The sequence below is a fragment of the Callithrix jacchus genome, chromosome 9 (genome assembly GCF_049354715.1).
Source record: "Callithrix jacchus isolate 240 chromosome 9, calJac240_pri, whole genome shotgun sequence".
NCBI classification, from domain to species: Eukaryota; Metazoa; Chordata; class Mammalia; order Primates; family Cebidae; genus Callithrix; species Callithrix jacchus.
In genome coordinates this window covers 30,427,450-30,454,274 of record NC_133510.1, presented here as the reverse complement: position 1 = coordinate 30,454,274, position 26,825 = coordinate 30,427,450, and the positions used below count along the sequence as shown (strand labels likewise).

At 39.4% G+C, this 26,825-nt stretch overlaps 1 protein-coding gene, 1 long non-coding RNA gene and 1 pseudogene across 6 annotated transcripts in view; 1 reads left to right on the top strand and 2 right to left on the bottom strand.

Moving 5' to 3' along the window:
* DBX2 (developing brain homeobox 2) overlaps positions 1-6,498 on the bottom strand; it is a 37,478-nt gene extending 30,980 nt beyond the window's left edge. For all 4 annotated transcript variants that reach the window (XM_002752350.5, XM_035255755.3, XM_035255756.3 and 1 more), the window contains exon 1: positions 5,963-6,498. In XM_002752350.5, coding sequence (XP_002752396.1) covers positions 5,963-6,365 — 403 coding nt within the window. In that variant the 5' untranslated portion in view covers positions 6,366-6,498. The remainder of the gene's footprint in view (positions 1-5,962) is intronic.
* LOC144577876 (uncharacterized) overlaps positions 5,874-26,825 on the top strand; it is a 59,837-nt gene continuing 38,885 nt past the window's right edge. Inside the window, exon 1 of one of the 2 annotated variants that reach the window (XR_013522698.1) lies at positions 5,874-5,982. This is a non-coding gene — a long non-coding RNA (uncharacterized LOC144577876). Of the gene's footprint in view, positions 5,983-6,890; positions 7,095-26,825 lie in introns of those variants that run through there. The other variant, XR_013522697.1, reaches the window with a different exon arrangement.
* Positions 17,001-18,898, bottom strand: LOC100406492 (rac GTPase-activating protein 1-like; annotated as a pseudogene).

Below are 26,825 nucleotides of genomic sequence, written 5' to 3'. Positions count from 1 at the left end.
ATTTATATAAAAAGATCCAAGTTTTTTTTTCTTTCCTTTTCCTGAATGCTTTGGTTCTAAAAGAAAAGTCTAAAAACTCCTATAGGCTTTTTGATCTTTGACTTCAGAGAGAATTTTAGTACCTTAAGTTGACTGTTCACATACCTCACAAAAGTGCACCTCCGAAATATTTGCAACTAATAGCTGGTTGACAAAATGAATAATGCTATTAAAAATGAAATCAGCTATGGTAACTTTATATAAAGTGATGAATCACTTAGCATTGCCAAGTTAAGTATTGACTGGAGGCTAAAAAGAATCAAAGAGAGAGATTTCATTTAAAGTGGAAACATTACTGAAAGTAAAATAAAATATTTTGGAATAAAATATACAAGGGTCTGGTAAGTATGTTATATGTTAAGGCAAAAATCCAATTTCTTACTAAGAGAGTATAAAATAGAAACATGATCTAATGAAGTCTAAAATGAGGATTCTAACAAGCATTCCTAGATAAAAATCATATTGTTTCATTTTACAATTTGCCTTTTTATTCCTGACAGACTCCAGGTGTATTTGAATGAAAACTTAGTTATTTAACCTGACTTAGAATTTGTGTACTTTCATTGTAGATATAAAGAAAAACTACTATAATTAAGAAAAATTTTACTTAGAGTTTCTTCTAACCGAAGATTAAGTAGACAAACACTGTATTAAGGGTTGCAAAGCAAGACTCTCAAAAGATCTTTGTATTCACTTCCCACCCTAACATAAGGATACATTGTTTAAATATTTTAACTATAATAACATTTCATTTTTGTGTAAACTTTCATAGCAAAGATTCTCAAAGGATTTTATGAACACAACGATTAAACAAAAATTATACATGGATGTTGTATCCTTCAAGTTGCTACCATTTCTCTAATGGTTCAGCAGCAAATCTAACTGTAAAATATCTTCTTAAAGCAAAAAGGCATCTGGTGGCTACTGAGAACAGGAAGGAGGTAGCACATTCAAAGAGGACTGTCATGGAGTATAAGCACAGCTTAGGTTCCAATATTTGAACCACTTCCATGGCAAACAAATATAAATAAAATCACCCTTGGCAATCCTTTTTTTTTTTTTTGAGTCAGAGTCTTACGCCGTCACCCAGGCTGAGTGCAGTGGTGCAATCTCGGCAATCCCTCTAAACTGCCCAAAACATATGGCATCCTTTGACTTCACGTAGCATAACCCTGAACACTCTAAAGCCTATGTTTAATTCTATGTAAGTCCATATGTAAATTTCTGGGCATTCAAATCATTCTACCTCTTAAAATAACCCTCAAATCCCTAAAGCAATGGAGCTAAGTAAGTGGAAAGTTCTAAAACATTCTTATTTGCCTGCTACATATACTCCTGTTTAATTATAAAACCTCAAGAGTTTCAGTACGTATTATCAGATTGAAATTTGCTTGTTGTTAGAGCAAAAAAGAGAAGCATGTGTTGGGGCAAAGGAGAGATAGGTGCTAAAATTGAAGACAAATTAAATACACATAAAATGTTACCTCATTGTATTTCCAACTCAGATGTTATTTTGCAAGGAGTGTGGCTTACTCAGTTAGTGCTAAATGTAAAAAGACTATTACTTCCATTGGTTCTAAGAGTCTCTTTTATTGTAACCTTTGCAAGAACTTCTCCTTGAATGTGAAGGTGTTTATTAACTTAGGGATCATATAATGATCTGTTCAGAGCTGATTACTCATGAACTAGGTAAAAGTTATTAATATGTTAATATAAATAAAAAGGTCTGTTAAGCGGATTACAGGAAAATATACAGATACAGTAAGAATATGATTCTGGTATTCTTGACAAATTCCACCAAAGGATAACTCAAATTCATCCTTTGGGGCCTCAGCAAAGAATCACTAGCACGGGTCCCATCACTATCCCGTTCGGAATCCCCCGTGGTCATTTTGGTTCTGGATCAGCATCAACAACACTCAAAAATTCAGTGGTTTTAATTTATCCAAACAAATCTAAACTATAGTGTCAGCAAGAAAAAGCTCAAACTCAAGCTTAAAAAATAAGATCACAAAGTCTTCACTTAGACTGGGATCCCCACCTTGAGCATAAATCTCTTTTCTCCCTCCCCTAGTTGCCTAAAATGTAAGAGAGGCCATTGTATTTCACACATTCAGTGTTATCTCAGTGGAGGAAAAAACTACCATTTGCAGCACAAAACATAAGTGGAAATAGTTACAGACAGTCAACAATTAATGGGTAAATGGTACCTGGGATGGGAAGGTAGATAAGAAAACTAGAGTGCACATTAAGTACCAATGGTCAGAAACAACCCACACTGGATGTCAGAAAAAATACCGTGGCTCTTTTATGTCTTTACTACACAGTATGACTTACTTAGCAAAACTACTTTTTAAAAAAGCAGTTCAACTCACCTACCCAGAATGAACATTTGCTTTCCAATCCTTTCATATGCAGCACAAGAATAGATTTAATAAATGATAAAGGAAATTGTTTAGAAAATTATTTTTATGTCAAACATTTTCTAAAATGCATAATATAACAAATGTTATTAATAAGCAAGAGTATTTGTTCCATTATTTTGAAGAGAATTGATGGCATAACCACCAATGGAAAACTGATGTCATTCTGTAGCCAGTAGAAATTTAAATCTTCCAGCATTTTACATTGTGATGTCCTCTTTTATACACAAACAGATTAATATTTTAATCTGGCATAATATTTTCCAAATATTGTCACAAATAATGACATTGGGAAACTTCTGAGGAAGGATGTCTGACAGAGTTTATTCACAAAACGTCTTGGTTTCCACTAATAAACTGTAATAGATCCATGACATTTTTTTTCTTTTTTCAGATATAAGCCCTGGAGGAGAACCTATTTACTACCCCATATTGCCCTAAATGGGTCTCTCCCAAGCCCTGAGCCCCTTGATTTTAAAGTTTTAAAACTATTCTATATAAACAACTTGACAACATATAGCTATGGAGTATGGCTTTTCTTGCTGTAAATACTCAAACTTACCAATTTTCAGGGATGAAGCACTGACAGCTCTACTTTCATCCATGACCTGTAAATTTGTGTTACTGTGTTTAACTGTCACCACCTTTCAAATATGTTTTATAACAAGATGAAAAGGAAAGTTAATTTCTTCCATTATGGGCTGAGGTACAAAATCACAATCTGATTTATTATTGTGATACTATGTAACTGGTGATCCCATTAGCCTTCATTATTGTCTTCTAGTCAATGAAAGACTAACCTAAGGTAGGAGCCTAAGATTTGGGGCAATTTTTTCTCTTCTGCAAGTCCATAGATGTTTAAAGTGATACTTGGGACAAAAACAAAATCAGCAAATGAAATTATCATTGAGAAAAACAATTGGAATGCCCATAGCCATCTCACTAGCTTATTAGGAGGCTTAAAGGAGCTATTTTGAAAATAGCTGCTACCTATAAAGCAGTACAGAACATGGAATGCAAGCTCTAGAAGGGCAGAGACAGTCATCTGTTTTTTTAACTGATTATGCCAGTGACCTAAAACAGAGCCTGATACATGGGAGACACTCAGTAAACATGTACTGAATGAATGAAATATATGGTATATTTAATAGTCAGTAACAAAAACAACGAAAAGTAATGAAGCAAAAATGTATGCAGAAGCATAAATCCCCCAGTTAAATGGTGCTATATTTCACCAATGCACTTAAAAATAACTCTGGGTTTTTCTTATTTAAATTTAGTTGTGGTGCACTCAACAGATTAAGGCTGGGAAAAAAGTGAGTACTCAATATGCATAAATTACTAAAATCACATTTTGTGGTCCATTCCCAAGTTAGCATCTAAAAGATCAGAACTGGTAACATTTCAGAAAGATATGGTATTATCTTCCAGAAAACAAGAGCTTCTCCAACTGTTATGCTCTTCCCAGAACATCAAATCACTATTTCATCCTCACGTAATTTTCACCTAATAGCTAAATTGTTGGCACTCCACTATAATTTTATAATTGTAAACTACATAAAATAATTTCCCACATTTGATAAAGCAAGAATCTGTCATTTAAATAAAACTGGGACAGTGTTCAGAAAACTACATTCTTTATCCAATTATAAAAATTAATGAATATAAATTCTGGTTTTAAGCAGTATATTTGTCAGGAAAAATTCATGAGATTTTACTTTTCTTCTTTAGATATTTTTCTGGTTTCAGAAACTAATGTATTCTTTACAAGAATATTTTTTTAAAAAACAAAGGTTGTTGAAATGAAAATTAATCTAGAACATAAAATCTTCAATGAATATTGAATAAAATATTTGGAAAAATGTATGCTTAAACTATTAGAATACTTCAAAAGGGAATATAAATTCTTACAACCCTTGTAATTATTCGAAAAACAATGTTTGCAGCTGGACAGTTTAATAAGTGCACAAGAATGAATACGTTCTTGAAAATAAAAAGAATGTAGTTACAAAAACTTTTAACCTTTAGTTGCGATATTTTGAAAGGAATGGATACAGTAAATTATTTTCGAGGGTTATTGAAATAACTGCACTTGATTTGCATTTATTTTATTTAAATGTAATCTGTTAAATCTGCAAAGGTTAAAATTAAATACCTTTTCATGGCTGAGACAATTACAATTAAAAATAGTTTAGTAATCCTTGAAAAACAACTTCTATGAACACAATGCCAAGCCACCAAAAGTTATGCAAATCAACAAATTTTCTTGAAAATGTTATTTTTATGAAATATTATTTATTAACTCGTTCAAGTCCAAGTGAACCTGCTTTATGGCTGAATTTTTTTTCAAAAAGAACAGAGGCGCAAATTTCCATAAACTTTGCCTTAACTGTTCCTCTTTCAGGGTGCAAAAAAGGCTTCTTAGCATTTAGGTTTGACACTAGGTGAATGAGAACGGTGTTCATATAATTATATTTGTTCCATTCTGTTAGTAGCCATTTCAAACTAAAAGACCAGGACAGGTTCTAAACATGTTAAAGTCTATAAAGCCATTAGCAATAAATTTGATCCGGCAGTTTGCAGGGACAATGGAAACTGCTGAAAAAGCGTCTATTAGTCATTCTGGACAAACCCATGGGGATTAAAAGAATGAGTTAAGATCGTTTAAGGATGTAGCCAAAAAAAAAAAAAAATCCAATTGGATCTCAGCTTCCGAGTCTCTAAGAGACTTTTCCCTTTTATCATTGCCGATTTCAGCGAGCTTTAGCTAATATTTGACTAAATTGTAAAGATCCTTCTTCCCAGTCCCACTAGTTGGGTTTTATAGGTGATTAAAATAAACCCACACTGCCCTTCTTTTCGGTAAATTCTTATTTATTGGTGAACTTCCTATTTCAGTTGCCAATTCAGCTGTTTTTCAGCTCAGCACGAAGTAAAAGTCGGCCCTCATTTCTTTGAGCCTAAAGTGATCCAAAATGTGTGGAGAAAGCCAGAACTTTGCGCAAGTCTCCTTTCAAAGATCTTTGCGCGCGTTCCTGAGCTATTCCGACTGTCCTAACAGTTTGAGTGACAAAATCTCCTCAAATTGGGCTGCGCAAAGCTCTCCTTGTCAAAAACTTTTCTGAGAGCCCGGGGGATAGGAGCGGGAGGTTAGAAACGCTGAACTTGGTGAAACCCCTTGAGACTGATCCAGAGAGGCCGGGATACCTTCAGATTTTCCCAGTAAAGGCCAAAAGTCAGGGTAGACCAACTAACCACCTGTTGAAAGAAGGGGACAGTGAAGGAAGCTGGTGGAATGGGATGGGATGGGACGGGGCAAAAAAGAATTACAGAAAGTTGTGCGCCTCAGCCCTGGCCCCCGACTCCGGAAGTGGAATCTCCACTAAAGCCCGAGACGCTCCTGGAAGGTCCGAGACCTGCGCTCCCTGGGCTCACTGCGCACCGCCCGCGCCCCGAGATCCGGGAGGCGCAGCTGGGGAAAGAGGGTAGAGCTGGCTCACCTGGCGCTGAAGGCTGGAAGGTACTGTCTCGGTCCCCTGGAGCCCGGCCCGGCAGCCTCGCACTGTCCGTAGAGGGACTGAGCACTTGAAAAGCCCATCGCGTGCCGTAGGGCGCCCCGGCGGGGCTCACTTGTTCGGCTGCGGGGCACAACTTGAGGGGAACCGGGCTGGCGGGCAGGGGCCGGAGCTGCGCGCTCGCAGTAGTCAGGGCGGCCGCAGGGCCGTGGGGCTCGGGCGGCTGCAGCCCGGGCGTCGGGGAGCCCCCGACCCGCAGCAAGTTCTCGATGAGGAAACTCTTGCCCAGGTTCCCAAAGCCGGGCGCAGCGGGGAGGTTGAGGAGCGCTGAGGAGGCCACCACGTCCCAGTACGCGCCGGCGTGGGCTGCCACCGCGCTGGGGAGCATAGTGCGGCGCGGGCTGGCCCGCTGCGCGCCCGCCTTCGCCCGCCTCTCGCCCGTGCACCCCGCACCGCACCAGGAGCCGCCGCCTTCCGCAGGGCTGGAGCGCGCGGAGCCGGGCGGGAAGGAGAGGCCACCCGGGACGGCAGCGGGCTTGGAACGATATTTATTTGCGTTGGGCGTTTTTTTAAGGGATGGGAGGAGTGAGTGTGGGAGGGGGAAGCTGTGTTTCCCTGGCCCGCTGCTTAGGCTCTGGGAGCGCGGGGGGAATCTCTCCTTGTCTCTATGCAGATCTGGACAGTTTTTTTGTTGTTGTTTTTGTTTTTTTCTGGAAGGACGGAAGGTGTGTCCAGCCCACCCATTCATGTCACCAGGCACACAAAATGACAGACGCGGCCAACAATAAGGGCAGTGCTGTGGCAAGGGGAGGGGACTAGTAGTGGGAGGAGGTGGGCGTGGAGGCGACGTGAATCGGGAGCGCTCGCCCCCTCCCCGCGGCGGTGCAGAGCCGTCGCTCTCTCACTGGAGCCCGGGCAACCCACCGGGCGCGGGGTAGGGCGGACGCCGGCGTGGAGCGCCCCGAGGGCGGGCAGGCGACGCTGGCGTCGGGGGCGCCTCTGGGTACCACCTGTTGGGCGACCCCTGGCTCTCCAGTGTTGGTGGTCACTTCAGCAACTGATGGACATCCTGGGGAAGTAAACGGAGTCGCTAGTGGCTGGAAGGGCTGTTATCAGGGTCAGTGGACGGTATCACTGAGACTGTTGCAGCTGTGCGCCGTTGAAAAGTTACTTTTCAAGCCTGTAATCCCAGCACTTTGGGAGGCCGAGGCGGGTGGATCACGAGGTCAACAGATCGAGACCATCCTGGTCAACATGGTGAAACCCCGTCTCTACTAAAAATACAAAAAAATAGCTGGGCACTGTGGCGCGTGCCTGTAATCCCAGCTACTCAGGAGGCTGAGGCAGGAGAATTGCCTGAACCCAGGACGCGGAGGTTGTGGTGAGCCGAGATCGCGCCATTGCACTCCAGCCTGGGTAACAGGAGTGAAACTCCGTCAAAAAAAAGAAAAGAAAAGTTACTTTTCAAAGAGGGGGTTGTTTGCATATTAAATGAGGCCCTTATGTTATGGGAGGGAAGGGGATGTGTTTTCCTCAGAGACTTTTTAAGAAATTTCTGTTTTCAGTGATTCATTTCCGGTCACTTTCTAATAAGATTTGTTTTAAGGATTGTGGGAAGAGATGCCTACAGTTCCTTCACTCTAAAGAGAGGATCTAATACGTTTTAATCTAAAGAAGGAGATCGTAGTCGGAGTTGGTTAAATGCCAAATGACAGATGGTTGGGTCCAAAACCTAGAGGAAAAAAACCACCACTAGGTCCTCCTAGACATTGGTGGTTGGGTAGGTCTCTGCAGAAAGACAGGGATGAAAACACTGTTACTTGGGATTACAGCTGCTCTTTTTTTTTCCTGAAAATTTAAGTATTTTAAAATTTATTTTACTACGTGGGAACTAGACAGACGCAAAGTGTGTGTGTGTGTGTGTGTGTGTGCGCGCGCGCGCGTGCGTGCATGTGTGTGTAAGTAATTAAAGCTTGCTTTTTAGCCACAAGACAACTTTCAAAGCTGCTCCTTTAGGAAACTCTGTTAACAGTGGAGTGTTAAAACTGTGAATTTTCTGCCAATTAACACTTATCATTCCTACTCTCCTGTCCAGATTTAGATAAATTTATTTAGAATGGGATTTTTTTTTTTTTAAGATCTGTGAAGTTTGGAGTCACATGTGTAGTTTTCCTCTAAGAATAATTTGGACTCTGGCCTCAATTTACTTAAAAGCCAATCAGAGTTGCCAGGCTAGTGAAATAAATATTCTTAAGTTCACCTTATGGTGAATTTAAATGCCCAGCCTATTCAAAGATAAGCATAGGTAACTAAATTAATAAAGCTGGATTTTTTTTTGGTAAGTTGGTGGACAATTTAATGACCTGCTGCTCAATGAGAGGAAAATTATTTTAAAGATGGATTTATACTACCAATATTCATTAACTTGTTGATTTAGTCAGCAGCCCTTTACTGAGCATTTCATATTTATTGAACATTTGTAGTGGTCTTGGGAATACATAGAAGAAAGACCAGGTCCTTGCCTCGTAGGAATTCACAGTCGAGGGGCGGGGTGGTGTGGTGGTGGTGGGAGGGGGGGTGGGTGGATAAAAACAGGTAACATCTGAGGAAGGTCTTCTAATGAGAGTAAACTTTCTAAAGACAGTCTATATTGTCATTCAGTTTGAAGAATTTTTAATTTCCATCTTGATTTTATTTTTGACCCAATGATCATTCAGGAGGAGGTTATTTAATTTCCATGTATTTGCATGGTTTTGAAGGTTCCCTTCGGAGTTTTCAGTTTTATTCCACTGTGGTCTGAGAGAGTGCTTGATATAATTTCAATTAAATTTACTGAGGCTATCTTGGAGAAAGTTCTATGGGCTGATGAATAGAATGCATATTCCTCCGTCATTAGGTAGAATGTTCAGTAAATATCTGTTAAGTCCATTTGTTCCAGGATATAGTTTAAATCCATTGTTTCTTTGCTGATGTTCTGTCTTGATGACCTGTCTAGTGCTGTCAGTGGAGTATCGAAGTCCCCCACTACTATTTTGTTGCTGTCTCTCTCATTACTTAGATCTATTAGTAATTGTTTTATAAAATTAAGAGCTCCAGTGTTAGGTGCCTATCAAAACCTCTGGCATATAACAAAGGCAGTGCTAAGATGGAAGTTCATAACCCTAATCACCTACCTCAAAAAGTCTGAAAGAGCACAATCTAAGGTCATACCTCAAGGACTAGAGAAACAAGAACAAACAAAACCCAAACCTAGCAGAGGAAAGAAAATAATCATGATCACAGCAGAACTAAATGAAATTGAAACAAGCAAACAAATACGAAAGATAAATGAAACAAAAAGTTGGTTCTTTGAAAAGATAAATAAAATTGATAGACTATTAGCAAGATTAACCAAGAAAATATGAGAGAAAATCCAAATAGCTAAATTAGAAACAAAATGTCAGATATTACAACTGACACTACAGAAATACAAAAGATCATTCAAGGCTACTGTGAACACCTTTATGCACACAAACTAGAAAACCTAGAGGAAATGGATAAATTCCTGGAAAGATACAATCCTCCTTGCTTAAATCAGGAAGAATTAGATACCCTGAACAGACCAATAACAAGCAGTGAGGTTGAAATGATAATTTAAAACTTATCAACCAAAAAAAATTCCAGTACCAGACAGATTCACAGCAGAATTCTACCAGACATTCAAATAACTGGTATGAATCCTACTTATACTATTCCAAAAGACAGAGAAAAAGGGAATCCTCCTTAAATCATTCTATGAAGCCAGGATCACCCTACAACCAAAACCAGGGAAGGACACAACAAACAACAACAGCAACAAACCTACAGACCAATATCCCTGATGAACATAGATGCAAAAATCCTTAATAAAATACTAGCTAACTAAATCCAACAAAATAGCAAAATAATAATAATAATAACAATCCATCATGATCAAGTGGGTTTCATAGCAGGGATACAAGGATGGTTTAACATATGCAAGTCAATAAATGTGATACACCACATAAACAATTAAAAACCAAATTCACATGATCATCTCAATAGACACAGAAAAAGCATTCTACAAAATCCAGCATCCCTATGTGATTAAAATTCCCAGCAAAATTGGCATACAAGGGACATATCTCAACGTAATAAAAGCCATCTATGACAAACCCACAGCCAACATAATACTGAATGGGGAAAAGTTGAAAGCATTCCTTCTGAGAACTGGAACAAGATAACAAGATAAAGATGCCCACTCTTATCATTTCTCTTCAACATAGCACTGGAAGTCCTAGCCAGAGCAATCAGACAAGAGAAAGAAATAAATGGCATCCAAATAAGTAAAGTGGAAGTCAAACTGTTGCTGTTTGCTGATGATATGATTGTTTCCCTAAAAAACCCCAAAGACTCCTTCAGAAAGCTCCTGGAACTGATAAAAGAATTCAGCAAAGATTCCATATACAAAATTAATGTACACAAATCAGTAGCTCTTTATACATCAACAGTGACCAAGCTGAGACTCAAATCAAGAACTCAACCCCTTTTACAATAGCTGCAAATAAAATAAAATAAAATACTTAGGAATATATCTAACCAAGGAGGTAAAAGTCTTGTACAAGAAAACTACAAAACACTGCTGGAAAAATGTCATAGATGACACAAACAAATGGAAACACATGTCATGCTCATGGATGAGTAGAATCAATATTGCAAAAATGACCATACTGGCAAAAAACAATCTACAACACAATTCCCACCAAATACTACCATCATTCTTCACAAAATTAGAAGAAAAAAAATCCTAAAATTCATATGGAACTGAAAAAGAGCCCACAAAGCCAAAGCAAGACGAAGCAAAAAGAACAAATCTGGAGGCATCACATTACCTGACTTCAAGCTACATAAGGCCGTAGTCACCAAAACAGCATGGTACTGGTGTAAATATAGGCACATAGAACAATGGAACAGGATAAACCCAAATACTTACAGCCAGCTGATCTTTGGCAAAGCAAACAAAACCAAAGTGGGGAAGCACACCCTATGTAACAAATGGTGCTGGAATAATTGGTAAGCCACATGTAGAAGAATGAAACTGGATTCTCATCTCTCACCTTATACAAACTCACCTCAAGATGGATCAAGGACTTAAATCTAAGACTTGAAACTTATAAAAATTCTAAAAGATAATATTGAAAAAAACGTTCTAGACATTGGCTTAGGCAAGGATTGCATAACCAAGAACCCAAACACTAACGCAGCAAAAACAAAGATAAATAGCTGGGACTTAATTAAACTAAAGAGCTTTTGCACAACAAAGGAACAGTCAGCAAACAGACAATCCACAGAGTGTGGGAAAATGTTCACAATCTGTACATCTGACAAAGGACTTACATCCAGAATCTACAATGAGCACAAACAAATTAGCAAGAGGAAAACAAGCAATCCTATCAAGAAGTGGGCTAAGGACATGAATAGACAATTCTCAAAAGAAGCTGTACAAATGGCCAACAAACATATGAAAAAAGTTCAATATCACTAGTGGTCAAGGAAATGCAAATCAAAACCACAATCCAATACCATCTTACTCCTGCAGTAATGGCTATAACTGAAAAATAAAAAATAATAGATGTTAGCATGGATGTGGTGAACAGGGAACCCTTCTACACTGCTGGTGGGAATGTACACTAGTACAGCCACTCTGGAAAATAGTGTGGAGATTCCTTAAAGAACTAAAAGTAGAACTACTCTTTGATCCAGCAATGTCACTACTGCGTATCTATCCAGAGGAAAGGAAGTCATTAAATGAACATGCATGTTTACAGCACCACAATTTGCAATTGCAAAAACGTGGAACCAACCCAAATGCCCATTAATCAACGAGTGGATAAAGGAATTGTGGTGTGTATTTATACACACACACACACAGACACACAATGGGATACTACTCAGCCATAAAAAGGAATGAATTAATGGCATTTGCAGTGACCTGGATGAGATTGGGGACTATTCTAAGTGAAGTAACTCAGGAATGGAAAACTGAACATCATATGTTCTCATTCATATGTGGGAGCTGAGCTATGAAATTGCAAAGGCATATGAATAACACAATGGACTTTGGGGACTCAGGGGGAATGGCTGAGAAGGGAGTGAGGGATTAAAGACTACTAATTGGGTGCCATGTATACTGCTTGCGTGATGGGTGCATGAAACTCTCACAAATCACCAATAAAGAACTTAACTCATGTAAGCGAACACCACCTGATCCCCAATAACCTATGGAGATTTTTTTTATAAATTAAAAAATAAAGGCAGTCTCTCTGAACTGAGGTTTGTTGGTTGTTGTTGTTGTTGTTCGTTTGTTTTTAAGACAGAATCTCATTTTGTCACTCAGGCTAGAGTGCAGGCACAATCCTCGAACTCCGGGAACCCCTGGCTTCAGTCAAGTAATCCTCCCACCTGGCTCTCCCCAAGTGCTGGAATTATAGACATGAGCTGCTGTGCTGGGCCCTGAATGGAATATTAAAGGTGAATAGTGGTTGGGGATAGGATGTGAAGTAGTTACATTTGAGATTGAGCAGGGAAAAGAGTGATTACATGATTACTGTCATCACCATATCATAGTCACCATGAAGCCAGCCACAGTACAGGCATACCTCAGAGATACTGTAAATTCAGTTCTAGACCACTACCATAAAGTGAATATCAAAATAAAGCAAGTCATACAAATTTTTTGTTTTCCAGATCATATAAAAGTTATGTTTACACTCTACTGTATTCTATTAAGTGTGTGATATCGTTATTTCTTTTAAAAAGTACATGCCTTAATTTTAAAATTAAGGCATTGCTAAAATATACTAATGATCATTTTATCCTTCAGCAATTTATAATCTTTTTGTTGGTGGAAGGTCTTGCCTTGATGTTGATCATTGATGATTGAGCAGGGTGGTAATTGCTAAAAATTGAGGTAACTGTGGCAATTTCTTAACATAAGACAACAATGAAGTTTGCCACACCAATGGACTCTTTCAGGAAAAATTTGTCCATGGTATGAAATGTTGGTTGATAGCATTTTACCCATTGTAGAACTTATTTCAAAATTGGAGTCAATCTTTTTAAAACTTGCCACTACTTTACCAAATTAGTTTATGCAATGTTCTAAATCCTTTGTGGCTATTTCAACAATGTTCACAGTATCTTCACTAGGGGTAGATTCCATCTCAAGAACCCACTTTCTTTGCATATCACTAAGAAGCAACTCCCCATCTGTTCAAGTTTGATCATGAGATTGGAACAATTCAGTTACGTCTTTGGGCTCCACTTTTAATTCTAGTTCTCTTGCTACTTATACCACATCTGCAGTTACTTCCTCCACTAAAGTATTAAACCCCTCAAAGTCATGCATGAAGTTGGAATTAACTTCTAAACTCCTGTTAATGTTATTTTGACCTCTTCCCATGAATCATCAATTTCTTAATGGAACCTAGAATGGTGAATCCTTTCCAGAATGTTTTCAAATTTACTTTGTCCTGATCCATCAGAGAAATCACCTCTATGGCAGCTATAGCCTTACAAATTTTTTTAAAGAATAGATTTAAAAGTTGAAATGACCCCTTGATCCATGGGCTGCAGAACAGATGTTGTATTAGCAGTCATTTTTAGCTTTTGACTTAAAGTGAAGAGTTGTGTGACTTTTCCTTTCACTTGAACACCTACAAGAGCTAGGCTTATTAATTGGCCTAATCTTGTCGTGTTTCAGGGAATAGGAGAGCCTGAGAGAGGCAGAAACAATGTTAATCTCCTTATGTAGCACCTTGACATGCCTTCTTCACTAAGCTTAATCATTTTTAGCTTTTGATTTAAAGTGAGAGTTGTGTGACTTTTCCTTTCACCTGAACACCTACAAGCTAGGCTTATTAACTGGTGTAATCTTGTTGTGTCTCAGGGAATAGGAGAGGCTGAGAGAGGCAGAAACAATGTTAATAGCTCCATGATGAAGTGCATTGTCAATGAGCAGTAACATTTTGAAAGAAATCTTAAGGATCCAAGGATTTTCATAAAAGTAAATGACCATTGGCTTCAACTTAAAGTCACCAGCGGCATTACCCCTAACAAGAGAGTCAGCCTGTCTTTTGAAGCTTTTAAGCCAGGCATTGACTTCTCCTCTCTAGCTATGAAAGTCTGGCATGACATCTTCCAATAGAAGACTGTTTCATTTACAGTGAAAATCTGTTGTTTAGTGTAGCCACCTCTGTCAATTATCTTAGCTAGATCTTCTGGAACAGATGTTTCAGCTTCTCCATCAGCACTTGGCACTTTGTTTTGCACTTTTATGTTTCAGAGATGGCTTCTTTCCTTAAACCTCATGAATCAACTTCTGTCAGTTTCAGATTTTTATTCTGCAGCTTCCTCTCCTCCCAAAATCTTCACAGAATTGAAGAAAGTCAGAGCCTTTCTCTGGTTAAGGCTTTGGCTTAAGGAAATATGGCTGGTTCAGTCTTATATCCAGACCACTTAAACTTTCTCTATATCAGCAATAAGGCTGTTTTATTTCCTTATCATGTGTGGGTTCCCTACCGTACACTTTTAGTTTCCTTCAAGAACTTTCCTTTTGCATTCACAACTTGGCTGTTTGGTGCAAGAGGCCTAGCTTTTGGCCTGTCTTGACTTTTGACATGCCTTCTTCACTAAGCTTAATCATTTTTAGCTTTTGATTTAAAGTGAGAGTTGTGTAACCTTACCTTTAACCTGAACACCTACAAGCTAGGCTTATTAATTGGCCTAATCTTGTTATGTCTCAGGGAATAGGAAAGCCTGAAAGAGACAGAGAGATTGGAAAACAGCCAACAGCCAGTTGGTGGAGTGGTCAGAACACATACAACATTTACTGATTAAGTTTACTGTCTTATAGGGGCACAGTTCTTGGTGCCCTAAAACCATAGTAGTGTCAAAGATCACAGATCACCATAACAGATATAATAATAATGAAAAAAATCAAAATATTGCAAGAATTACCAAAATGAGATACAGAGACACAAAGTGAACACATGCTGTTGGAAAAATTGCACTGATAGCCTTCTTCAGTGATAGCCTTGCAAGGTTGACACAAACCTTCAATTTGTAAAATATGCAATATCTGTGAAGTACAATGAAGTAAAGTGGAATAAAACAATAAAACAAGGTATGCCTATACTAAACACTTTACACATATTAACTCATTTGTCTTCACAATAATACTATAAGATTGGTACTACTATTATCCCAATTTTACCGATGAGGCACATAGAATTTAAGTAACTTTCCTAAGACGACACAACTCTCAGAGTGATGAGGCTGAGATGCATTGCTATTAACCTTTAAGTTCAACTATCTCCCCTTCACGAACCTAATATTCCATGCTACAGTGTATCACCTGGCCATCCTTAGATGCAAATGAGGCTTAAAAACAACTATTTCATTTTTATTTTAGTGCATGGTAGCAAGGAAGATTTGAGTCAAGAATAACTGTTGTGTCAGCAAACTTGCTTGCCACAGCCGGAGAGAGGCAACTAGAAATATCTAGAGGCGAAAGGATGAGAAATTTAATGAAAGGGCCAGGCGAGGTGGCTCATGTCTGTAATTTTAGCACTTTGGGAGGCTGACGTGGGAGGATTGCTTCAGCTCAGGAGTTTAAGACCAGCCTGGGCAACATAGGGAGACCCATTTCTACAAAAAAATTATTTGGGTATGGTGGCATGCCCCTGTGGTCTCAGCTTCTTGAGAGGCTGAGTCTGTTTTCACACTGCTATAAAGAACTGCCCAAGACTGGATAATTTATAAAGAAAAGGGATTTAATTAATTCACAGTTTTGCAGGGTTGGGAAGGCCTCAGGAAACTTACAATCATGGCAGAAAAGGAAGATGCACATGTTTTTTCATTTTGAAAAAGCTATTTATATTTTTCCAAATATCCCAAATAGGTGTTTTACAGATAAGGGTCAATATGAAGTCAAACATTCTATAGAAGGAAATCGTTTTTACAGACATGAAGAATAATTTTAATAGAAGAAAAACCTCACATCCATCTAGATGTGACTGTCTTCCATGGGAAATTTTCAGCATCCAAAGTGCAAAGAAAAAATGACTGTGGCTTTTCTTACTACATAAAATATTGACAATTTTTTCCTTGTAGCCTACCCTTTACTGTTAGTTGGGATGCCAAAGGATGAGATATTGACCTTTAGAAGTTGGGTCCTACTGGATAAGGTTGGGATTATAGGAGTCAAGCATCAGAATGAATTCAATTTTAAAAGAAAAACTGGCTTTGACTCCAAATGAACTCAAAGTTCAGCCAGTGGCACATTCGCAATAAATGCAAGTTGTACTTTCACATTTACAAGGTTGTGCCACTCAACCCTATTAAGAACTAATCATCCAAATTAAAGCTCTGCATACTCCCATCACTAGTTCTGTCCTCAGTGTATTGATTTTTATGAAAGCTCCATGTTATAGCTCAGCTCATAGTGGGGAATACAAACTTTTGGTTCTTAGAAGGAGACATCCTAAATCCTCTGATCTCATCCTTTTATTGCCCTCCTCCATGCCCTGTCCCACTTCTCACCCCAAGACAAGCCACTTTTATCATATAGGTAGGGTTTCTGTCACTGTCTCATGAAAGTTAGTTCTAAATGAAACTAGAGAAAGATCATTCATTCCATGAGCAGCATTTGGCTTTAAGCCAAAGGGTTAATAACCTCCTTCCCCAAAAAGAATCACAACCAATTCCATACTAACTCTTCTGCCCCAATCTCTCATCTAAAATCTCCCAACAACGACCAGCACAAGGTACTGGTATTATGTGACTTGAGGAGAAGGAAGGGGAGATATATATAGTTTTAATAAAACCCTCATGCACAATTAGAGTTGATTAAAAGCCTGGAGAATACTAAAAGTAGTAATGAGTACAGAAGGCTGCAGAGCAGAGAGTACAGGTGTGTCCTTTCTTATAGTCAGTCAATGCTGGGGAGTAGTAGGCAGATGTAACTTCACTTGAGCATTGGAGAAGCAAAAAAGTTGCCTTGTCATCCTAGGTTGATGGCAGACTTGCTCTTGCTCCCAAATCTGGGAGTGTTCTTTGTGAGAGTGGAAAAGACTCTCTGTGACAGGGAACTAAATGAATGAGTCTTGAGAAGCTGATGTTCAGGAGTGGTCACAGGTCCCAGTAAACTCACATTAATATCTGGTGTCTGTAAGTGTTGAAAAGGCATTTGAATTTTCAGTGACATGTAGGGTGTCAGTGTTCTCTTGCTCCACTATCATGAACTGACTCCAATACTCCAGGGGCAAGGAAAGCAGGTGCTCAACCACCTTGGGTTTATGCTTGATATCCTGTAACATTGTCACTGGGTCTGGGCACAGCATGGACCACTTGGTGTAGGGCCACACTTTAGCCAGATTGGCAACATCCATTTTAGTATGTGGACTCTGAGTCACTCTCCACAAGTGAATCATAAGGAAAGCTAATATGTCCCTGTTGGCCTGGGACAGTACACCAACAGCCTGGTACGTGGCAGCTATTCTGTTGTCTTCATGTGTGATATTTGCTGCTTCTATAAATGCTTTGTTCAGGTGAAAGGTCATAAGAGGTTCTTTGAGATTTCAAAGAAAGTCTTTTAGAAGGCTACAGACACCATGGATATCATCCACTTCGCTGAGGAGGGGTACAGTTTTCACTCTGAGAAATTTCTGTTTCAACTCTTTTACTGTGCAGTCACAGCCCAAGATCCTATATAGGCCTGCCTGTCAGACCTCTCTGCTCAATATCATTTACACAACGCACAACAGTGGAAGGGATCGTTGGAGAAGTCTGGGACACAAAGTCTGCCAGCATTCCCTCTCCAGTCTTGACAGGTGTTCCTATCAGGGTAGGAATGCAGGGAAGGGGACAGTGGTCCTGATATTCTGGATGAGACCGCATGACAGTCTTGACACTTCAGAGATAGTTTTCCAAATCTTATCCACTTTCCCCATGGAACACAGGATTCAGGTTTAATAACTGTCTTAGAGACAAAGTCATGCAGGTGCATTCCCCTCCGTTACTCTGTGTCGTGCCCACACTGTCTGTCTCGGTTCTTGGCTCCAGCTACCTGCTGTTTAGGGTGGAATCACTGTTCCAAGGATGTAAAGTACCTGTTTTCCTTTGGCTCCTGATCCAGTATGGCACAGTCTCAATAGTGGACACAGTTTCGATGGGCCCACCATCATTGGAAACAGTCACTGTAATTTTTGCAACTATGGATTCATTCCCCTGGTCTACTGTGGAGCCAATGGGACAAGTTTTCTGTACACATCCAGGAGGACCATCAACAAACTGTCAGCTACTAGAGCACCTCTTTTCTCTTTTTCAGTCTGAAAGTCTTCAGTAAAGAAGAGTCCCAATCCAGTGATTCATCAGTCTTATCCAAGATGATATATGATAAAATGGAACCAGATTCATCAGTGGTTGATAGTCCTTTGTTCCTAGCATTGCTGTTGGATGGTTGGCCCCTGCTGAGAAAAGCCAGACACCAGGAACTATTGGTGGGTGGGGGGTCGGGAGGGATAGCATAGGAGAAATACCTAATATAGTTGACGAGGTGATGGATTCAGCCAACCACCATGGCACGTGTATACCTATGTAACAAACCTGCATGTTCTGCACATTAAAGTACAATAAAAAAAGAAAAGACAGAGCTGATTGTTGCTCCCTGCTTAGTTGAATGCTGCCAGATGTGTCACACATGAGCATCTCTTGAATCAGCTGAATCTGTAATTCCAGCTTTTTGCTGTCAGCCTCAGCTCTCTGTCTCTGTTTGATCTCTACATCCACCTGATTACATATGTGCTTCAGCTTAACATCCAGAGCACTTCACTCAATCTCTGCTTTCATCAGAAGATCCTTTTATTTCACCAGCTCGTGGTCAGTCTTCTGCCACTTTTTAAGGAAATCCTCAAATTCCTTTGCCACCTGGATAAATTGGAGTTCGTTTCCTTCACTGAGAATCTCCACCTGGTGCATAAGCTGCTCAGATTCTGCATTTTCAGCATCATAGTATCTATCTTTTTTCAGTCAGCCTGGCCTCACTTGGGGAGCCCTTCACTTCACTCCCCACCTCACCCAATGGCAGAGCAGTGCCCCACTGCTAGCTTCTAAGCCACATTTTACATGGCGGCAGGTGAGAGAGAGCAAGTGTGAGAAGGAAGAGCTATCAGACATTTATAAAACCATCAGATCTCGTAAAAACTCACTCACTATCAGGAGAACAGCATGGAGGACACTGCCCCCATGATTGAATCACCTCCCACCAGGTCTCTCCCTTGGCATCTGGGCATCATGGGGATCACAATTCAAGCTGAGATTTGTATAGCAACACAAAGCCTAACCGTATCAGAGAGGAAAGTGCCAGGCAAGAGGGTTGATCTCAGCTGACGCCTCAGACCATGAATTTTTAGTGGCTTTTTAATAGGCACATATTACTGTGTACTTTTCTCCAAAAGGACCCAAGACTAGAAGGGAGAGTTGCACTGTTTCATAGTGACTGTTGTGGAGGCACGCTCTGGAAAAAGAACCCAGGAGCAATAAGTGTGAGTAAAGATATGCATTTTGTGGGACAGACTGGAAAGGGAAGATAGGAGGAACCCTGAGAAGTCAGGTATACAGCGACCTCAGTAGGGTATAAAATTTGTGTATCAGAAATAACCAAAGTGAGAGCACTAGTGAAAGAAATGATTGGATCAGCGAGGTGGCTGCAAGAGTTTACAATTTCAGAGGCAGAGCAGTTTCAGTTAATGAAACATTCTAAGATAATGGTAATGGTAGTGAGAGGCTAAAGTGGCAACAAGTCCCAGTCAATAAGTTTGAGAAAGTAAGAGGTATCTGAGGTAGGGGCACTAGATGAAATAGCCCCATAGACACTGAATTCATCAAGGATGTTATATTAGTCTGTTCTCACACAGCTATAAAGAACTACCTGAGACAGGGTAACTCATGAAAAGAGGTCTAATTGACTCATAGTTCCACAGACTGTACAGGCAGCATGACTGGGAGACCTCAGGAAACTTACAATCATGGGGGAAGGTGAAGGAGAAAATAAGCACCTTCTTCACTTGGTAGCAGGAGAGAGAGAGTGCACAAGAGAAGTGCCACACACTTTTAAACCCATCAGATCTTGTGAGAACTCACTATCATGAGAACAGCATGGGGGAAATCTGCCTCTATGATCCAGTCACCTCCCACTAGGCCCTCCCCCAACATTGAGAATTACAATTCAACATGAAATTTGTGTGGGGACACAGAGCCAGACCATATCAGATGTCAAACCAGCTTCCTACACACAGTAGAAAAAATGGCTGGTGGACAGTTCCAGCACCTCTCAAAATTTTGTTGGTAACTTAATTCTTTCTCCAGTTCCAGTTCTAAAGATTCTAGCAGAGCACTTCAGTGATGTGCCTGTGCTTCTACCTAGAGAGTCAGAGTGTGATGACTAAAAACAAATAATTAAAGTGAGAAAAAAAGCAATTTTCCAAAAGATGAAATGCTGTTCCCAGAAGAATGAAGTTGATATATTACAAACAATAAAAAACAAACAAATTACACCTGAATGTCCACCACAGTTGCAAGAGTGTAATGTTGTTCAACAGAATCTATTGTTTAAAGCTCCTATGTCCCAGAACCCATATGTGTGGTCTTTAAATAGTTCCCAGTAAAAGGAACCAGGACGCTCTGGAGAAATGGCTGAAACTACCTCTGCAGCAGGATGAGCTTGGAAGATTTAGTCATATAAGGAAGCAAAAAAGCTATCTGGGATCACATCAAAAAGACACAGAAACCTAATTGAAGGGTCTGCCACTAGGAAAAGATGGGACAGCTTGAGTATTGTATTAGTTCATTTTCACACTACTAATAAAGACATACCCAAGAGTGGGCAATTAACCAAAGAAAGAAATTTCATTGGATTTACAGTTCTACAAGGCTGGGGAGGCCTCAGAATCATGGCAGAAAGCAAAAAGGCATGTCTTACATCCCAGCAGGCAAGAGAGAGAATGAAAGCCAAGTAAAATGAGTTTCCCCTTATCAAATCATCAGATCTCATGAGATTTATTCACTACCATGAGAACAGAATGGAAGAAACAACCCCCATGATTCAATTATGTCATACCAAGTCCCTCCCACAACATGTGGGAATTATGGGAGTATAATTCAAGATGAGAGTCAGATGAGGACACAGAGCCAAACCATATCAACTATGAAAAGGAATGACTGTAATGGACCAAACACGTCAAACAGGTTAAAAATCCATTAGTTCAAAATGATATTCAAAAAAAAACTCATTAGCCCTTTTGAAATGCTTGAATGCTATGGTACCAATTCACTATTCTGAAACAAATACATAAATGTATTCACCCTGTATTTTAGCATAAGCAATTAATTGATAGAGGATAAGTGCTCCTTTATAGAAGAATTTAAGTGTAAGTCCATAAATGCAGAAGTAATGATAGAACTGGTGTATCATCATTACTTGAAAAATAGGCATATTGAGAAGGCAACACCTGAATCTACTGATCAATGTAGTATCACAAAATAAACAAATGTAGTATCACAAAATAAACAACCAGATATTGTATTATATGTTTGCTTTAACATATAATACAATATCTAGTTAGTGACCTCTTCACATCCAGGCCCTCACATTCCAACTTTGAACTCGGTCATGTGACTTCCTTTGCCCCATAGATGGTAAGGGAGGGCTTGAAAAAGCACTTGTGAGTTTCTTCTGCCTTTGTATTAGTCTGTTCTCATGCTGCTATGAAGAACTGCCCAAGACTGTGTGATTTTAAAGGAAAAAGGTTTAATTGACTCACAGTTCTGCAGGGCTGGGGAGGCCTCAGGAAACTTACAGTCATGGCAGAAGGGGAAGCAAAAACATCCTTCTTCAAATGGTGGCAGGAAGGAGAAATGCCTAGCAAAGGGGGAAAAGCCCTTTATAAAACCATCAGATCTCATGAGAACTCACTCACTGTCATGAGAACAGCATGAGGGTAACCACTTCTGTGATTCAATTACCTCCCAGTGGTTCTCTCTCAAAACATGTGGGGATTATGGGAACTACAATTTAAGATGAGATTTGGGTAAGGATGCAGACAAACCATATCATTCCCCTGGCTCCTCCCAAATATCATGTTCTCATATTTCAAAACTAATTATGCCTTCCCAACAGTTCCTCAAAGTATTTACTCATTCCAGCATTAATTCAAAAGTCCATGTCCAAAGTCTCATCTGAGACAAGGCAAATTCCTTCTGCCTATGAGCCTGTAAAATTGAAAAGCAACTTAGTTACTTCCTAGATACAATGGGGGTACAGGCATTGGGTAAATGCACCCATTCTAAACAGGAGAAATTAGCCAAAACAAAGGGGCTACAGGCCTCATGCAAGTCCAAAATCCAATAGGGCAGTCATTAAACCTTACTGTTCCAAAATGATCTCCTCTGACTTCGTGTCTCATATCCAGGTCACACAGATGAGAGACGGGTCCCCATGGCCTTAGGCAACTCTGCCCCTGTGGCTTAGCAGGGTACATCCCCTTCTCCGCTGCTTTCATGACTAGCATTGAGTATCTGTGGCTTTTCCATACATGACGGTACAAGCTGTCAGTGGATCTACCCTTCTGCTGTCTGGAGGATGGTGACCCTCTTCTCATAGCTCCACAAGGCAGTGCCCCAGTAGAGACTCTGTGTGGTGGCTCCCTACCCTACATTTTCCTTCCACACTGCCCTAGCAGAGGTTCTCCATGAGAATTCTGCTCCTGCAACAAACTTCTGCCTAGACATCCAGGTATTTCCATACATGCTCTGAAATCTAGGCAGAGGTTCTCAAACCTCATTTCTTGAACTTCTTGAACTTCTGTGCACCCACAGGACCAACCCCTAGTGAAAGCCACCAAGGCTTAGGGCTTGCACCCTCTGAAGCAACAGCCTGAGCTGTATGTTGCTACTTTTAGTCACGACTGGAGCTGAAGCAGCTGGGATACACGGCATCATGTCCTGAGGCTGCACAGAGCAGGGGTGCCCTCGGCCTGGTCTACAAAACCATTTTCCCTCCTAGGCCTCAGGACCTATGATGGAAAGGGCTGCTGTGAAGGTCTCTGACATGCCCTGGAGACATTTTTCCCATTGTCTTGGTGATTAACATTCGACTCCCCATTATTTATGCAAATTTCTACAGCTGGCTTGAATTTCTCCCCAGAAAATGAGTTTTTCTTTTCTATACCCCAGGCCAAAATTGTCAGATGTCTGTGCTGCCTTGAGCAGTATCAACTCCCTACTCTAGGAAAATCTTGTAACTTACAATTCAGTGATCTTTTCAACCAAAAGCACAATCATTCTCCCAGATTTTTATAGTTAAATATTAACTTCGCCACCAGTATATTTGGCTTGTAAAGCAAACCAATCATTTTTTAGCCTACATAGGAGAATATCTGCTTGAGAATTCAGTCTTGAACTGATCTCTCTAAATTCTGTCAAAAATATAGGTGAGAAAAAAATTATATATGATAGCATGAATAAGAGATGTAAAAATCCATTTTTCTGTATTTTCTATGTTCTATTTTAGTTATCTTTTAGTATTACTGTAGTTCTTTGGAATGCTATGTATCTGTAATGTGGTTAGTAATTTAAATACGTTAGCCTAAGAAATGGATTTATACAGGCACATAATTTAGTTCTAGGTTATACATACCTCAGGGCTGATTAGTTGGTATTTAACCAAAAGCCAAATTTAGGTATTTAACCAAAATCCAGAAGAGTCTACCAAAAGCACTTTGGTTATATTTACCTTCGTTTAACACCAGAAGGTGTTTTACTCACCACTACTGACATGATAAATTATTTTCTTCCCATTGGACAAATAAACGGTGTTAGAGATGTGGAGAAAAATATTTCTATTTTTACATGAAAGCTTATACCTTCCAGAATGGAGAAGAAGGTTTAATTCTGAATCAGTTCTGTGTTCAATCACTGACTTAGAGAACTATTGCCTAAACCAAGCTATGATGTTAGCATCTCATATTGGAACATTGTCACCATTTATACAGGATAGAAACTTGAAAGGACCAAGAGCTGGAACATCATTGAGTTTGTAATACATTATATGACTATTTCTTTGCGGTATTTACCATGTACTTACAATACTTCCACTAAGAATTGGACTTCTGCAATGGAGTCTAAAGATGTTCTTTTCTGTTCCTCCATAGTCAGCTAAATTCTTCCCTTTGGCAGGAGACATTTTTGTGTTTGGTGGAGAGAGAAGCCTTCTCACAGCCCCTGTAGTATGAACTAGGGCTGGTGAACTCCAGGAATGAGTAACTGACTTCTCACTACTGCCATCAGCTGCAATCTGAGATCCTGCTCCAATGATCAAACACCTTTTTTTTTTTTTTTTAGTTCTTTTTTTAATTTTTATTTATTTGTAAATTTTTTTCATCATTTTTTTATTTTTTTATTTTTATTTATTTATCTTTTTTTTTAATTTTTTATTGGATTTTAGGTTTTGGGGTACATGAGCAGAGCATGCAAGACAGTTGCGTAGGAACACACATGGCAGTGTGCTTTTCTTTCCTTCTCCCCTTCACCCACATTTGGCACCTCTCCCCAGGCTATCTCTCCCCACCTCCCCCTCCCACTGGCCCTCCCCTTTTCCCCCCAATAGACCCCAGTGTTTAGTACTCCCCTTTCTGTGTCCATGTGTTCTCATTTTTCATCACCCGCCTATGAGTAAGAATATGCGGTGTTTCGTTTTCTGTTCTTGTGTCAGTTTGCTGAGGATGACGTTCTCCAGATTCATCCATGTCCCTACAAACGACACAAACTCATCATTTCTGATTGCTGCATAATATTCCATGGTGTATATGTGCCACATTTTTCCAATCCAGTCTATTATCAATGGGCATTTTGGTTGATTCCAGGTCTTTGCTATTGTAAACAGTGCTGCAATGAACTTTCGTGTACATGTGTCCTTATAGTAGAACGATTTATAGTCTTTTGGATATATACACCTTTTAAAAGGAGACTGTGAGGAGCCAGGGTCTTTTCTCAACTGAAAGGAGAAGACTCTAGAGAATAATTGCAGCCTTTTTAGTAACCTGCTAGAAATCTGGCTGATGCATGATTACTCAGGGAGAAACAAATCATTTCCCGATAACTGCTAACTGTGTGCATTCCCTCCACAGCCTAACATCTACTCACAACTCAGAGCCTTGGGTAGATTATATCCTAATCCTTGAGTTATTTTCTCTTCAAAGAGAAAAAACATTTTAGATTTTAAAGAAAATACAATAACACGTTAAGAAATTCATTCAGCCACTTCAATAATCATTGCTCAATTAAATTTCTATCATTCCGTACTTTCTTATTCTCCTGTTCCCTCCACCCCACTGCACCCCCCAGATACTCTTGGGTGTTCAAAATAAATTCTAAAACTCTGGCTCACCTCTGAAAGACATTTATAAATATGTTTTCCATTTCTATCTGGCAGGACTCATGCTCTTATTGTCCTACTTTTCTTGCACATGCCTTTTCTGGCTGGCCCTGTTTGGCTTTTTGTGCATTATTTAGCCTCGCCTCAGGCATTGTTCATCTCCGTGCCCTGCATTCTACCTTCAAGCTCTATTTTACTGACTTTCTTCTGTTACTGGGAAACTTCCCAGTTTCCTTCCAGGCTATTCAGTTTCCTTGGCATTACTTGCTCATTGATCATTTTTAACCACTTTTCCACTTCTGCTGCTTGGCCCAAAGTGAAATGTGAGACTACTGAAAGATTTTGAGGAAATTACTCTGACGCTGCTGAGCAGGAGTCTTTTCAGCTGTTTTTCTTTATCTCTGTGTCCTCAAAGTCACAGGTGCCTCACATTCATATTGAGATCCTATCGCATTTTGTAATTTGACCTGAATTACTGCTTTGAACAAAAGCAAGGATGCACGTTGCATCATGAATTTTGTCATATTCTCCAATATTTACACCAAAGTAGTCCCTACAGATGAACTTTAAATGTTTTACATTTACTGACAGAATTATAAAGCAAACCCAGAAAATTTAATCTTTTGGGAACCTCTGCTCTGAGGCTATGAATCTTGGCTTTCTGAACCAGATTTGGATGTGTTAATCTCTTTGCTTAAGAGTGTCATTTCTCTGGTAAGAATGTGTCAGGTAAAATACAGTAGACATTTTAAGCACATAAAGAAAAATTAATTTCTACAGTTTTTTTTTTAGTTTACTAATTCTCTATTGAGTTTTGCAGTTTTGATTTATTTGGAAACTCCTTTTGTTTGGAAACTAGAGTGATATTACAAAGCCTTAGAAGAGAGCATTACTTGACAATCAACCTTTTAAATTGTATGGCATGATTCTCAAATGATATTCCTTATGTTATTCAAGTACCCTCTCCTTTTTTCAAGTTTATACATACATTTCACTCTCTCTTTCTTCATCCAATCTGCTAACACCTCCAGTCTAACACTTCAGCTAGAACTATGCTTTCTTCCTTAACCTGACCATGCTGACTTGTTCAACAATGAACTTGTTAAATAGCACATCACTCAAACAAATAGCATACTAACATCTTTCATTTGTTCTTAAATTACAATTTGTATCTAACAGATTATATTGTTTAATAAAATAGATTGTCTCAATGTGTTAGCTTTCTATTAGCATTTAATGTCTGTTTATTAGTCTCCTATTTGAGGTTCCTGTTTTATTTGCAAATAATGAGTTTTGATTTCTTTAAAATATTCTACAACTTTGTTTTCCTACTAATTCGAAATGGCCTTCTTCTAGTCA